General features: G+C 40.9%; 1 protein-coding gene across 7 annotated transcripts in view; it reads left to right on the forward strand.

The window, feature by feature from the left end:
* Positions 1-4,349, forward strand: part of CNTLN (centlein) — a 221,399-nt gene extending 217,050 nt beyond the window's left edge. For all 7 annotated transcript variants that reach the window (XM_048504012.1, XM_048504015.1, XM_048504014.1 and 4 more), the window contains one exon: positions 3,372-4,349. In XM_048504012.1, coding sequence (XP_048359969.1) covers positions 3,372-3,473 — 102 coding nt within the window. In that variant the 3' untranslated portion in view covers positions 3,474-4,349. The remainder of the gene's footprint in view (positions 1-3,371) is intronic.
* The last annotated feature ends 10,628 nt before the right edge of the window (positions 4,350-14,977 follow it).

Consider the following 14,977-nt stretch of genomic DNA (forward strand, 5'->3'; position numbering starts at 1 on the left):
GTATGTAGTTCGATTCTTAGTTAGTGGTTAAGAGCATACAGTATCACAAAAGGAAACCTGTAATTCATAAATTCTTGCCTGTGGGCTAATTCCCAGTGAAATATGCATTAGGTTCACCTAAGTTCCACTGAAGTGAACAGCACTTAAGTTCACAGTTCACCACTTAGGTGCCATTCATTTCAGTGGGGCTTACAAGAGCCTAATTGTTCTTGCTGAATTTCACCTGATGACTGTAAATTCCATTTGATTGACAGTGCATCCAAATAGCTGCCTTCAGTTCTTAAAAACCATATTTTTAAATTGAGGTATTCTATATTTACAAAATTCAAATGCACAAAGTATAGCAATATATTTGATATTTGGGGGGGTTAAAGATCATTTCACATATATTTATCAATTAAAATATTTATACCCCACCTTTCTTTAGTTCAGGGTAGTTCAACACAGTGCAGTGTATTCACAATTTTCTGTGAAAGGTGTGATATTGATTACTGTGTACCATTAGACTCGTTGCTATAAAGCCAGCCAATTGTATTTCTCATGTCTGACTGTGTGATGTGTAAAATATTCTGGTAGCATCCAAAGTTTGTCTGGATTGTGTAGAATGAACTCTTCTTTTTGCTCAAAAATTACAAACACATAGAGGAAATCTCAGTGCATTTACAAAACCATCAATAAAAATCTGACAAGGCTCCATTGAAGATGAAGACTGCAAAGATGCAGTGCAGGATGTATGTCTATAAAGAGAACTAGATAAGAACATGAACACCCTCCCAAAAACTGATAAATGCACAAGACATGTGCAACATTTCAAGCTCCTCTTCCCCTTGATTGCCATGAATGATTAAGATAGAAACATCTCCTTAAAAATCATTTTACAGTGGCAGAGCAGCCACAAAGTGTAGTGAACAGCAGCTAAAATGTAGAATGATAGGAGCCCAAGATAGCTGTGAAGTAATACATTCATCTCAAGCAGGACGCTATGAGGAAAAAAAATATAGATTACCAGAAGTAAATACACTCTGGGTAGCCAAAGACAAATTGGAAAGAATTCAGAGAAAAACCAAAGACAGCTTCCTACATGATATTTCTTCTATATGGAATGGGTTGGAAAGTGTACTCAGGCTACAAAGGTTTCTTCTGCTGCCAGCATGGGACAGTTGGAGCGACTGCTGTGCACAGCACCCACCAGATCAGTGTCTTGGTGGCAAAATAAACTTGCACGTTACATTTCATATGAAGTGGTGTATATGCTTCACATACGATAATGGATGAAGGTGTACAACTTAATGTTTATTCAGGTATGAGGGTGATATGCAGTAATTTGTACAGTAATCAGTTGCATCCACAACTTTGCCACCCCTGTTTGGGGGTGGGGGATTCACCTTTGAAAATCTGACATTTTTCTTTGTCTTGGTTTATGCTATTGCTGTACCTCAATTTGGTTATGTGGTTTGGATAAAAAGAGAGACGGGACTTATATTCCTCTTGTGAGATTTCTATTTATTTATGTACCAGTATTTATTTCCTTAATTTATATCCTGCTTTTCTCCCCAGTGGGGACCCAAAGCAGGGTACAGTGCTTCCTTTAATAAATGTCTTGATTGTTATATTGATAGGCAATGTTGGTCATATGATGACAAACAAGCACTGTAACTTCTTGGAATTTACTTGTTTGCTAACTTCATTTATACCCGATGTTGCTCCCCTGCTGGAACCCAAAGCAGTTTACAGTTTTTTCCATTTTATCCTCCTGGTGACTCTGAGAGGTGTAGGCTGAAAGTGTAGGGCTGGCCCAAGGCCACCCAGCCAGTTACCATGGAGAGAGGGGGAATTCAGACTTCGGTCTTCCAGATTCCCATTCAGCACTCTAACCACTACACCACACCGAGCCTTCATCAACCAGTATAGGATTTTCTAATGAATGTAGCAGCTAAAGTGTATTTTATTGCCAGTCTGACCTTCTTTGTCACAATGACACAAAGTTCAGGGGTAGACTGGCCATTTAACATAGAGGGGAAGAAGTTCACTGTGTCATGGAGAGAAATGCATCTCATCATGGTGTGCCTCTGAAGATGCCAGCCATAGATATGGGCGAAATGTTAGGAGCAAAAACTACCAGACCACGGCCACACAGTCCGGAAAACAGCCAATTGATTCTGACCATGAAAGTCTTCATTGATACATTTCCAGTGGTCACAGATCATGGGCCACTGGCAGCTACAAGTGAGCAGAGTCAATGCTAGGGTTGGATCCAACCCTGATAGCGAAGCCCAGGAGTTCTGGCAGCACCATAGTGGCCACTCAGCTCAGATCTGACCAGCGGCACCAAGAGTGGGTTACTCCTGGGCCATTTTATAAAATCCTAGGCCTCCCTGGGAATAGCCTTTAAATACTGGCTTACTCTGCCAGTCTGACAGCTCCGTCTTGCACCCACCCTGGGCAGATATCTAGGTAGCCATTTGAAGCATGAAGGAGCTTTTTAATCCCTTTCTTTGGCAAGGTTCCTACTGCACCCAGAACCTCCTGTGCCTTCACTTCAGCCATGTTTGCTGCAGTCATTAGTTCCACGGTTTAATTTGGAGCCTTGTCAGGAAAACACCATTTTCCAACACTGGAGTGTATCTACTATCAGAGAATAGAGGTCGATGACTGTCCCTTCATATAGAGATAATATACCTCTTTCAAGATGAAAATAATGAGTTATTATGTAATGAAAGCTTCTGGCACTTTCATGATAATTATACTCATCCAAATGAAAAATATGGTTGCCTAACTCAACTGTCAAGTCCAAATACAATCTGTGAGTAACTGTTGGGTGCTTTTTCCCTATCGCAGAGTTTGACTTGTGCTTTGGCTCTTTTGTACCATCTATGATCTATGGAGAGATTTTTCTACATTTAGTCACCAAAGTTTCACTAGACTCCTCTGAAACCATTTACCCCCAGCCCTAGGAGTTGTATTGATAGCTCCGTCTCTCCCTCTCCTGAGAGCAGTCAGCATGCCGTGCTGCGTCTACTTATAAGTGCCCCAGAGATGACTGTAACCTCATATTGATCAGCTGATTGAAGATAAATGACAGAGCTGCTGGTATTGCAGATTACATCATTAACATGGTCAGTAAACCATGAATTGTTCAATAAGGCGTTTATCTTTTTTCATTTTATTCTGCTCTTTTATCATTTTTATGATAAGGAACAGTTACACACACTAATCAGGAGGATCCGTTTTAGGGGAGAACCGACATGGGCACGTGTGCCAGTGTCAGAACTAAGTGAAATCTAATAGCTTCAAGATACTTAGTAAATGTTTTTAGCTGAAGAAAAATATAGACTTCACTGATCATTTTTCTTACTCTGTTTCTCTTTTAGTTTCCTTTTGCTTCGTATTTAATGGATGCCATGCTGGAAAAACTAAATGAGCAGAAGAAGTTGGCAGAAGAGTACAGTTCTCTTGTGAAACAAATGATGTAACAGTGCTGGATAACTGAATGCTGACCTTTTTGACGAACAGCTTATGTTCAGCACCAATTCACCATTTACAGTAGCAGGTTGTTTGGTACATTTGTACGGAAATAAGAAGGGTTTGGAGGTCCATCTCTAAGCATACAGTAAATAGTGCTATGGGGTCATGCAGGAAATGCCAATTAAACATGGTAAATTCACCTATTAGTATAACGTGGGAACTTTCCCTTATTAAGAAATAAGTCCTGTTAAACATGGTAGGATTTCATTCTAGTTTATGATTGGACTGATTTGCTCTTCAGTTCTGAAAGGAATGTATTGCTAGACAACTTCCATACCAAGCCAATATATTAGCTGCAGAATAATTAGATATTATTTACACCCCCATTCCTGCTGCAAATTACTTAAATACTTTGTTGCTAGGTACAAGGATTTCAATAAACCAGTGAAAATAGCCAATTGTTCATCCAGTAGAAAGTTTTGAAAGATGCCATTTAGTGAGTTTATCCTTAAGGGCAGGGAACACTTAATGGACCCAATCCACTTAATGGACCCAGTCTTCCATCGCTATACTTGCATCATGTGTGTTCAGCTCAATGATGTTTGAAAGAGATCTTCACATCTGACTGAGCCATGCATTCTCACATACAAGGATGAAAATTTCAGTTATTTTTACATGTTAGGATGCCCTTTTGCTTTACAACTCAAATCATCATGAAGATGATAGGTCATCTGTAAATTCTCTATTTTGAACTATTGCCTAAAAGTATGATGTGAATTCAAATTTAGAAGACATGTAATTTTAATTTTATGACTGTGAACATGCATACTAAGTGTTCAGTGTATTTAACAGTATTTAAGAAGAATAAATGATTTTGATATTGAGTCTTCAGCTGGAAGCCGTTACTCTATACTGATCAGGTTACAATCCCAGGAATCAACTGGAAGAGCCATCAAAAGGGAAGGGAAAGCAGAGAAGATCGCTTAAGCAAGGACTGTGTATCACTGAATACAACCCCTGGTACTTTCTTGAACCACATACGGTATATACTCGTGTATAAGTCGACCCGAAAACAAGCCGAGGCACATAATTTTATCACAAAAAAACTGGGAAAACTTATTGACTCGAGTATAAGTTTAGGGTGGGAAATGCAGCAGCTACTGGTAAATTTCAAAAATAAAAATAGATATGGTTGGGTGCTATTTGGGGGTCTCTGCCACTGACCCCCATCTTATCAATCCCAAGGTCTCTGCCACTGACCTCTCCATCCCGCAGCTTGTCCAGCTCACCCAGGTCGACTGGCTGTCACCCACTGAGAGCCAGGGGCCGGCCGCCGCCAAGAAGAAGGCAGAGGAAGAGAAAGCGGCTGAAAGGGAGAAGGCAGGAGAGAGCGAAGATGGGAGAGGGGGAACGCCACACAAGAATTAAGTGGGACCCTCACTCGCGTATAAGTCGAGGGGGGCTTTTTCAGCACAAAAAATGTGCTGAAAAGTAGACTTATATGCGAGTATATAAGGTAAGCTTTTCTTAAGTCTAGAATGAAAGCTAATTTGTTTGAAAGAGACCTAGGAATTGTACAGAGAGATACATGTTGAAGCAGCAAGTAATTGAGCTTTAGCACTCTTATAGAGGAATCATAAGGTAAATACGAACATTCCACTAGCTTTGTTGGAGCTATTTTTCTGTAAGTCACTCCTGCACAGTTGCAGGCTGTGTTTAAATGACCCATCCCTATAGGGGAGCAGGGGAGCTGATTGGGTGTGCCTCTGTTGCAGAACGGGCAAAAATTCCCTTTCTAGAAATGTTTCGCAATCTGAGCTTGCATGATCAATGTTAACCCACATGTGTAGGTCTTTTCAACATTATCTCAGCTATGCAAGAGCACTGCATGAAAATTCACTTCCCATCCTATTGGAATAACATGTAGGGCAGTGATCTTAAGATTTTACAGCTCCCCATTACATTATTTGAGATACGTAGGAATTTAGGAAAGGTTAATATAGTCACTAGTTTGGGTATAGGTTAGAGTGCTTCAGGAATTTGTTGATTTAAGTAACCACAGGAATGATTTTTTAACTGTAAGTGCATTTCACTTATGAGAGTTGTATCCCATTCTTTGAATGTTTGCAGAAGAAGCCTGGACAGTTCTTGATGGTACCTTAATTTAGCCTACAGTGTAAAGAACTGACTGATGGACAATGATCTATTGATTATTCCTACAACTCTGGTGATATGACCCATAGCACCACCACATTAAGATAGTTAGGAATCTTCCATCAGCCCTAGTCCAAATGAATGTGACTAGCATGACAAGTAACTCTGGTGCTTCTAATGATATGCATTGCCTCTGCTTTCCCTCCTGTCCAGAAAGAGTCTTGTGCCTTGTGGTAGAAGCTTTATAGGCTGGAGCCTGCCTCACTTCAAAAATTTATGTCACACTAAATTTGTTACTCTGGAATCTGTTGTTTTGGATGTATGAGGAATGTGTTGAATTATTTGCTAAGCTATTCAGATTCCCCCCCCCCCCCCCCCCCAATTTCCATATTTCCCATGTCCTCCAGTTTAACTGTCTGTTGGTGGCAATAAGTTGGGGGCAGGTTTCCCTTTGTGGATACTATGGACATCATCTCTCATTATTTCTGCACCTAAGTGACAGCTTCAGTACGAACACAGGCCAATCCATTCAGCTGATTTACTAGCATTCCCCACTCTTCTTTGCTTATAACTTTTTTCCAGATTGATCCTGGTTTCCAGTTGGTTCTGGATTTCTCCACAAGTCTGCGAACATATTAGTTTTGGGTTATGACAAATGTTGAGCCAAAAAAGTTTTTCTTCCCACCAGTCATATTTCAAAGTAGGGTGAAAAAAATTAGATCTTGCTGTACTCAGTGACAGGGTGAACTGGTAGTATTCTAGGGAGAAGGACAATCATCCCCAATCTTTTCTACTGATTAATCTGCTAAGACTAAGGATCTTAGAGTCCAGTTGTACAGACAGTAAAAACATCTACCACCTTATATTTCAGGTGAAGGATTAATACTTTAATTCTTTCCCCACATGGAAAGTTAGTATACCAAGAAAAAAGTGGCAGGTTCTCCCTGGTGTGCCATGCATGTGATTTTGCTGAATGGTTAGATCAGCCTTTAGAAGGACACATAAATAGATTTGAAAATCTGGAAGGCTTCTGAAGCCTAAGAACTTTTGCTCTTTGCATGGAGAGGGCACTGGACTTGAGAAGCTCAAACACTTCCCAGTTCAGCTGACATATTGTTCATCAGTCACACACAGGAAAGTGGTTTTTCAACACTTTTCAAACTGCTCGGGACCAGTTTAAGACTATTTGATTGGTTACTTTTTTCACATTCCATTAACTTTTCCCCCCAAGCTTCAATGCAGTGCAATCAGCAACATTTCATGCATGTGTGTTTTCACACTGCCTGGGACCTAGTTCCCCACAGACACAGACACACACACATGAAAAGACAGAAAACCAGCATGGTGTGGTTAAGAGTGGCAGACTTTAGTCTGGGGAATTGGGTTTGATGTCCTTCTCCATATGAATGGCAGACTCTAAAGACCAGATTAAATTTCCCACTCTTCCCATGCAACCTGCCAGGTAACCTTGGTCCAGTCATGTTTTATCCGAAGTCCTTCAGCCCCTCATCCATTCTCATAAACAGCAAAAACATTAGTCATTCACTGATTGTAAACAGTGTGTATGTGTGTTTCGAGTCTTACCATTTGTGTTTGTTTAAATCTGCATTACTAAGCTCATTTCAAATATACATTTTTGCACAGCCTTCTGCAAGTCATGCCACCTCACCTCTTGCATCTGACTTGACCATCTAGAACCCTAGAGGTGAATCTATTTCATCTCCTATGCAGATGCAAAAGGGGCTTGCAAGACAGAAGGAAATTAAGTGCCACCCCCACAGGCAGGTACTACACAGCCACAGTCATCGGTCAACTGATCAGGTGACCAGATGGAACAATAGGCTCATGAGAAATTACAGCTTTTGTAAACAGTGTTCTCTGTAAAGTACACAGCATCTCTAATTACAATGGTTTTGCACATAAACTCTGAATACCAAGTAAATATTATTTTGTTTGGCTTAAACTGAGGACAGATTTTCCATTTAATCTTAAAGGAAAATGTCACTGTCAAGTGACATAAATTCAAACCCTTAGCTGTAAATATAATATCCTATGTCTGTGGTTGAGGAGCAGCAGTGACAGAGTGGTTAAGAGCAGGTGCGCTCTAATCTGGGAAACTGGGTTTGATTTCCCGCTCTGCTACTTGAGCTGTGGAGGCTTATTTGGGGAACTAGATTAGCATGCCAGCTGGGTGACCTTGTGCTAGTCACAGTTCTTCAGAGCTCTCACAGGGAGAGGGGAGGGAAAGGAGATTGTAAGCCCCCTTGATTCTCTTTACAGGAGAGAAAGGAGAGGTATAAATTCAAACTCTTCTTCTTCTATGGGTCATGGAAACCTTGAATAGGTCACAGAGCTGCACCTAGTGGGTTGTGTGTTCCTATACAGCTGTCACTACTTTTTACTTAAGGGGAAGACCTCCATGCATGCACAGTAAAGGTTCAAAGCCTTCTGCCTCACTTTGCACATATACAGAGAAGACCAGCAGAACAGTAAGTTGAACTCAACTCTGTGTAGCAGAGGCAGCTTCAGAGATCTTCCCATCCTGTGAAAGCTCTCCCTTGCCTTCTCTTCCCCCTGTTCAGTGCAGTCTGGCCCAGTCATCCCCTGATCTCTACCAACTGGTCATCCAGCACTCCACATATACTTGCAATAGAACCCCTAATGATATCATAACCCAGGCTTCTCCCATGGTTGTAAGTCCCATCCTACAATTGGTCAGTTAAAGATGGTCCTGATCTTTTGCCCATCAGACAGACAATTCCTGACTACTTCTTGAAAATCTCCATGTGTGAAACCTTGTCATAATGAATGGGCTTTGTCACCAGTTATACACTAAAGATCATAATTTGTCTTATACAGTCAAAACTGCTTTTTCTCAAACCCTGATTATTGACAGCACCAATTATCCAAGAGTACTTACACATCCTTATTTTCCTCTAGGGTCTTGTGTGCTACATTAACATAGCACTTTGGTAAAATAATTTTTAAAAAGTTATCAGCCAAAGAAAGAAGTAATAAGCATCAGTTTATAAACAAATTAATACCTTTCTTTCATTTTACTTTCCCACATCACCAATTGATTTAGCAGCCCTGGAAATTCTAAATTGCAGGTTGCCACTGAATTGTATCTGGTTATTAATTCTGAGACTTTTAAGATGGAGACAAGTGATGAAAGATAGGTTTTTAGTAAATAGCATCAACTTCATTACTTTTAAATTGTAATTCTTCACACAGTCATTTTTATTTCCAGTTGGCTGGTTGCCTTTTTTCCTGTAGTAGCTCATATATTTTAACATTAATTGCTGCACTTTTTTTCGATTAGCTTATTAATATACTTCCACTGTGTGTATATAGAGCTATTTGTAATAGGATCTGTCCCTGGTTTTACCTATTTCCATGACCAAACACAAAGCTGCTATGGTCAGATGTTGGAGATATGTAAATGGCAGAGACCCATCACCCCTGAGAAGGTGGACCTGGCCAGGTCACCAAAACGGCTGGGTGTGCGGTTGAATCAGCAGATGGCCTTTGGGTGAGTCACCTGCACACCTCATTCTGGCAGGGGGCCCTATTCAGGGATGATGGTGTTCATCTTTCTGAAAGGAATATAGACATCTGGCTTCATTGCATCTGGGATGGTTTGCTTGGTTGGCTGCAGATGTAGGAGCATTGGTGGGAGTGGGGCTTTGAGACAGATCTAGTCCGGGGGAGGCCATGCCTGCTCACCCACCTCCCCCATTTGGGAATCCCCATAAAGTGGCTTGGTGGTGGGGCCTGATCAGCAGCAGACCCATCTAGTGGGCTGACAGCTGGTTCTCATCACCAGGTGACCAGGGAACCATGCACACTGCCAGGTGGATTCTGAGACTATTACTCCACGTTTTTCCCCAAGGAGGCAGGCTGAGGAGATGGGGTAATATTGGACGGCAGATGGGTCACTCAGTGCAGAGTTCGCCCTCCTCCATACTGCACCAGTGTGTCTATGGTTATACTCAGTAAGTCCAATAGAGACCATGTATGGTTCATCGTTCTCGAAAGCTACCTCCCTTCTAGCCCCAGAGCCACAAAAATCAATAATTGAAGCAGATATATCTAGACATCTGGCAATGACTTCTGCTGTGACCAGAACAACCTGCATCCCACTAATCCTCTTTCCCAATTCCTCATGTACTGGAGATAATTCAGAGACCTCCCATTTTGCACTAGGCTTTGGAGCAAGCAGATTGATCACCCTAGTAAAAAGTTCACTACCTCTTGTGATCTCCCTCTTCCCTTCCTTGACACAATCAGATGTCAACCAGATAAAAATAATATAACAGATTTATGCTTCTTCCAGAGTCAAAGGAAACAAACAACAAACTAATAAAGCCAGTGCAATGTGGGGTGGACTCACACATTCCTTGCCCCAGTCCTCTGTTACCTGCCGATAATACAAGGGAGGAAATAGTTGGTGTTCAGCACCAACAACTGAACCAGGGCAGCATTTGTAGATGCTGGTCTTCATTTGAACAACAAATGCCCACTCTTGACTTAATGGCCTGTATCCAGTGTGGTCCATTTGATTCCTATGTAGTTCCCTAAGTTCCCACAAATGACCTTCATGGGAATCCATAGGTCCTCAGGAAAAATGAAGAACTGTAGTTGAATCAGCACCATCTCTCCCCCCACCCCAATTCTGTCTTAAAAACAGAAGTGATGCCAGTCAATGGTACTAGTCAGATCACAACGGCTAATAATTAGAACCACTCAGCTACTCAGATGATTTCTTGGCTTTCCAGACTGTTTTTGTACTCCACATGAAAGAGCACATACATACACAGATTTGGACAAATTCAAAATTATACACATGAAGAAATAAATAAACATTTGTGTACTAACCTGTATATACAAAAAGGTTTCTTTTAGACCAATCCTATACCAGTTTACTCAGAATTAAGTCCCACTGACTAAATTAAGGCTTTTGCACTTTGGTCAAATAAGAAGACAAGGCTCTCTGGAAAAGACAATTATGCCAAGAAAAGTTGAAGGCAGGAAAAAGGAAGTCCGAATATGAGCTGGATTGCCCTCAGCTTGCAAGACCTGAACAAGGCTGTTAATGATGGGACTTTTTGGTGGACACTAATTCAAAGAGTCACCATCTGTTGGCAGCAACTTCAAAGCACTTCACACACACACACACACACACACACACACACACACACACACACACACACACACACACACACACACACAGAGAGAGAGAGAAAGCTTAATAAATGAGCCATTATATTCTAAAATTTATAAACCAGTAAAGGTATTCAAAGCATTACTCATCATTACACACACCACATCTATGATCTAAAACTGGATGCCTACATGTTTGGCTATTAAAGGATGGTACATAAAAGTTGTTTATTTCCTTCAACAGAACTCAAAGCAGCTGGATATCATTTGAAGTCGGGGGGGGGGGAATATAGAGAGTCGGGTACAATTTTGTCCCCTGAACACTGACCCCTGACCCCCTTTTATCAGTAAAATGCTTGGGAGATTCATTCCCAGATATCTACTGAAGGCACTAAGAACACATTCTCATATTAGAATGACAGCATTAAGACAAGCAGCACATAAGTCCCACTGAATTCAATGGGACATCATATCAAATGAGTGCATATGGGATATTGCACCTTTAGTTTTTGTTGAATATTATTTTTATTCCTCACACACACATGTTCTCCAGCGGATAAAATCTCTGTAAAGATTTAGGGGTCAAGGGCAATTCCTATGCGGTCCCAGTTAGGCTGCCTACCATAAAAAACACAATCTGCTCAGAAGTGCACGGAAAGAGGATTGGATTTGGTTCCCCACACCAACCATCACAGACTCATCTTCTGATGAAGGACTTTCCACATAGGTGCATGAGAATTAATCCTTTATCTGCATGTAGTGTTCCTCATGTAGCTAATAGATTGCCAGTTCCATATTGGGAAATACCAGGAAATTTCGGGGTGGAGCCTTAGGAGGGGGACGTTTGAGCAGGGGAGGGACTTCAATATGGTACAATACCGTAAAGTCCATCTCCCAGGGTGGCCATATTCTCCAGGTGAACTGAACTCTGTTGCCTAAAGTTAAATTTAATAGTGGGAGATATCCAGCCACCATCTGGAGGCTGACAACCCTAAATGAGAGACAAGCAGAAACCTACTTCTAAACACCCTCTGCTCTAGGAAGGTTGCATCATGCATGCCACTTCTTCTCCCTTCCCCCTCCCTCTACTAGGGTGGGTGGGCCAGGTCCAGATGCTGGACCTCCTCCCGCCCCTCCCTTGCATGCCACCCCTCCCTCCCCTTCCCCTCCACCCACTAGGGAGGGTGGGCCATGTCAAGATGCTGTCCCCCTCCCCTTTGCATGCCACCCCTCGCTCCCTCCCCTCGCTCCCTCCCCTTCCCTTGCATGCCACCCCTCCAAGGCAGGTGGGTCTTCTTCTTTTCCTACTGTCTTCAAGGTTGGGTGCAAGTTTTTGAAACACAAAAAATCATCTAGTTTCTTGTCTGCAACAATCAAGTCACCTAATATAATATGTAAAACTTTGACATTCTTGTTTTGTACTTTTACAGGCTTACATTGTGTACCTACCTATAAATCCAATAAATAAAATAAAACCTTCCCTAGCAGAAGCACAGAAATTAGAAAGCAAGTCTAATCCTTCTGTACGGACAAAGGGAATTTTTTCTGCTGGAAAGCTTTATTCTTCAATTACACGTTCCTTATGCTCCACCTAGTGGCAAGATACGTAGTAATGTTAGATATACTCTATCATTTATCGGATACATTTTCAATGAAACAGTATTATTTTAAACGTTTGCTTTGACTGTTTTCTTTTCTGACATCTCTCCTGCTGAGACTATAGCTGCTTCATCTTGCTTGTGTGGGACCCAGACCTAATTTCTGCCTTTGTTATTCAATGGTTGCTCTGTTACTAGCCTTGCTGGAGAAAGGACAGTGGCAGAAATACTTTATAGTTCCATGCAGACTGACCTGATCCAGAAACCCCATACCAAGTTGTATGCACATCTAGTGCTAGAAGAAAGCGAGAGGAACAGGGCAAATTGAAAGAGAACTACCCAGGAACTTCAGTGATCAATCTAAGCTTGCCTCTGCATAATGTTCAAAATGGCCATGAAATTCAGCCCTTTGTCCATAAGGATATATATTTATAAATGTTAAGTTGAAGAAAAGAAAAAAAAAACTTTATGTTTTAAGTTGGGAAAGGGAAAGTGTTTCTTTACTTCATGCATATCCTACTTTGTCCCACAAAAGAGTTTATATCATTCTTGCTCTAACACTCTAGAGCTGAGGCAAATGGGGACGGTGCTACTTGAGCACCACTTCACCCACTCCACAGGGCTTTCTCAGGGTGCAGGAAGCTTGAAAAAGTTTAAAAAAAAAAACTCCAACTCCCTCATAGGAGAGAGTAGAGACACACCACAAACATCATAGCATATCTCCACTGGCAGCTCTGCCAGTGCACTGGGACCAAGAGGGGTCTGTAGGCTGACTAAGGTTGGGCCTGTCCTCCAGAACACCCTGGATTGCTGGTGTAGCTGGGGGAAGTCTGCAAGTGCTAGTGCAAGGCCAGGCATTGTGACCAGGTGTCACATGACACTACAGCAGTCAGGCAGCTACATAAGTGCCCCAGAGAGGGCATTTATGCCAGCAGAAGCCCACGCCGCATTCAGGGGGGGCTTCACCTCCCCCCCCCATTGCTCTGCCCATGTGTTCTGAATTATGCAGGGAAAATTACAAGTGAAAACCCAGAATGTTTACTAAATACATTATCCGCAGCATGTATTGTTTTGTCTATCACTGGGAAAAGAAGACTTTTGTGGATGCAACAAGAATGGCTGGAAAAACGAAAAGATAATTTTTGCATGATTTACCTTCTGAAAGTTGAAAAGCTTTGCTGGCATAGATTATTGGAATTAAACTATGGCACATGTGGACAATATTGGCTCTCTACTGAGCATGTTTTAATTATTGTTATTATAACTGGTTTTCAAAGATTCCTTGTCACACTAAGTAGCTACTTTGGATAGCATTTTTCTCAGGTCGTTTTCAGAAAGGGACAAGAGTGTCATATCATCAGCATAAAGCAAGATAGATATTTTTGATCAGTCAAGGAAGGAGGAGAATGATCCCAGGAGTTCAGGACCTGGACAATATTGTTGATATAAAAATTAAATAAGAAAGGGGCCAGCAAGCAGCCTTGTTTGACCCCCTTCCTAAGAGGCATTGCATCCATAAGATGACCAAAAGCAAACACTCTGACCACAACAGTAAGATTTGAGTGGAGTTCTTTTAGGACTCTAAAAAGCCTTCCCTCAATACTTGAATTATTTATTTAGAACCTTATGATTGATGGAATCAAAAGTCAGTGTAAGGTCAATGAAAGCAACAGTTGGCATCAATATTTTTCTTTTTAAAAATATTTTTGTTAATTTTCAACCAAAATATAAAACAGTTCTTATTACAAAGTTTAAGTGATATTGGATATAGAGGAGAAAGCATACAAAGAAGTAACAAAAATGTAATACAAAAGAAATACAAAAAATTAACATAGGTTCCTCACTTTTTCAAAAGGAGAGGTGTACAGTATGTGGAAACCAAAACAATATTATACAGTATCTTTAACTGTTATAACATCCAATTTTAAATCATCTATTTCCCTCTATACTGTCCCCTCCCCTGTGATATTATTGTCAAGGAACAAGTTATAAAACAAAATATTTTTAAAAAAATACTTATTTATCTTTCTGCAGGGTGTACAAATACTTCCTCCCTTCTTCCCTCTTCTACCCCCTGCACCTAACCCCCCCTACCCCGAGACTTCCCCAACAGCTTATCAATATTTTTCATGTATTTCTGAATTCATGCCATCAGTGTCAGGCGATGGTCAGTCATGTTGTGACCGTATGGAACCTGTGTTGTTCAGAGATGCAGGAATTAGAATAATCAGTTGAGTCTAAGTTTAGTAATAAAATGATGGGTGTATAACTTAGAAACAATATTTAAGAAGCTATTTTAATTATGTAAGTTCATATGTTCTTTAAAAAAAACTGTTTATAATTTGTTACCTGAAATGAAACACTTTTACATGTGTGCTTGTGTATGTCCGTGTACATGCAAACATTTGGTATAACTGTACAGGCGATGTCACAATAAATCTATGTTAATACAGTCTGGGATCAAAACTGAATAAGATCCAAATGTTCAATTGATTTGGCCTGTTTAGTGTGTTGATTTGTTCTTGTAGATTTTCTTCTGTTGATTTACAGCTGTCTTTCTTTGTACAAGATTAATGTAAACAACTTCTTATTATTCC

This window comes from Sphaerodactylus townsendi, linkage group LG07, assembly GCF_021028975.2.
Source record: "Sphaerodactylus townsendi isolate TG3544 linkage group LG07, MPM_Stown_v2.3, whole genome shotgun sequence".
NCBI classification, from domain to species: domain Eukaryota; kingdom Metazoa; phylum Chordata; class Lepidosauria; order Squamata; family Sphaerodactylidae; genus Sphaerodactylus; species Sphaerodactylus townsendi.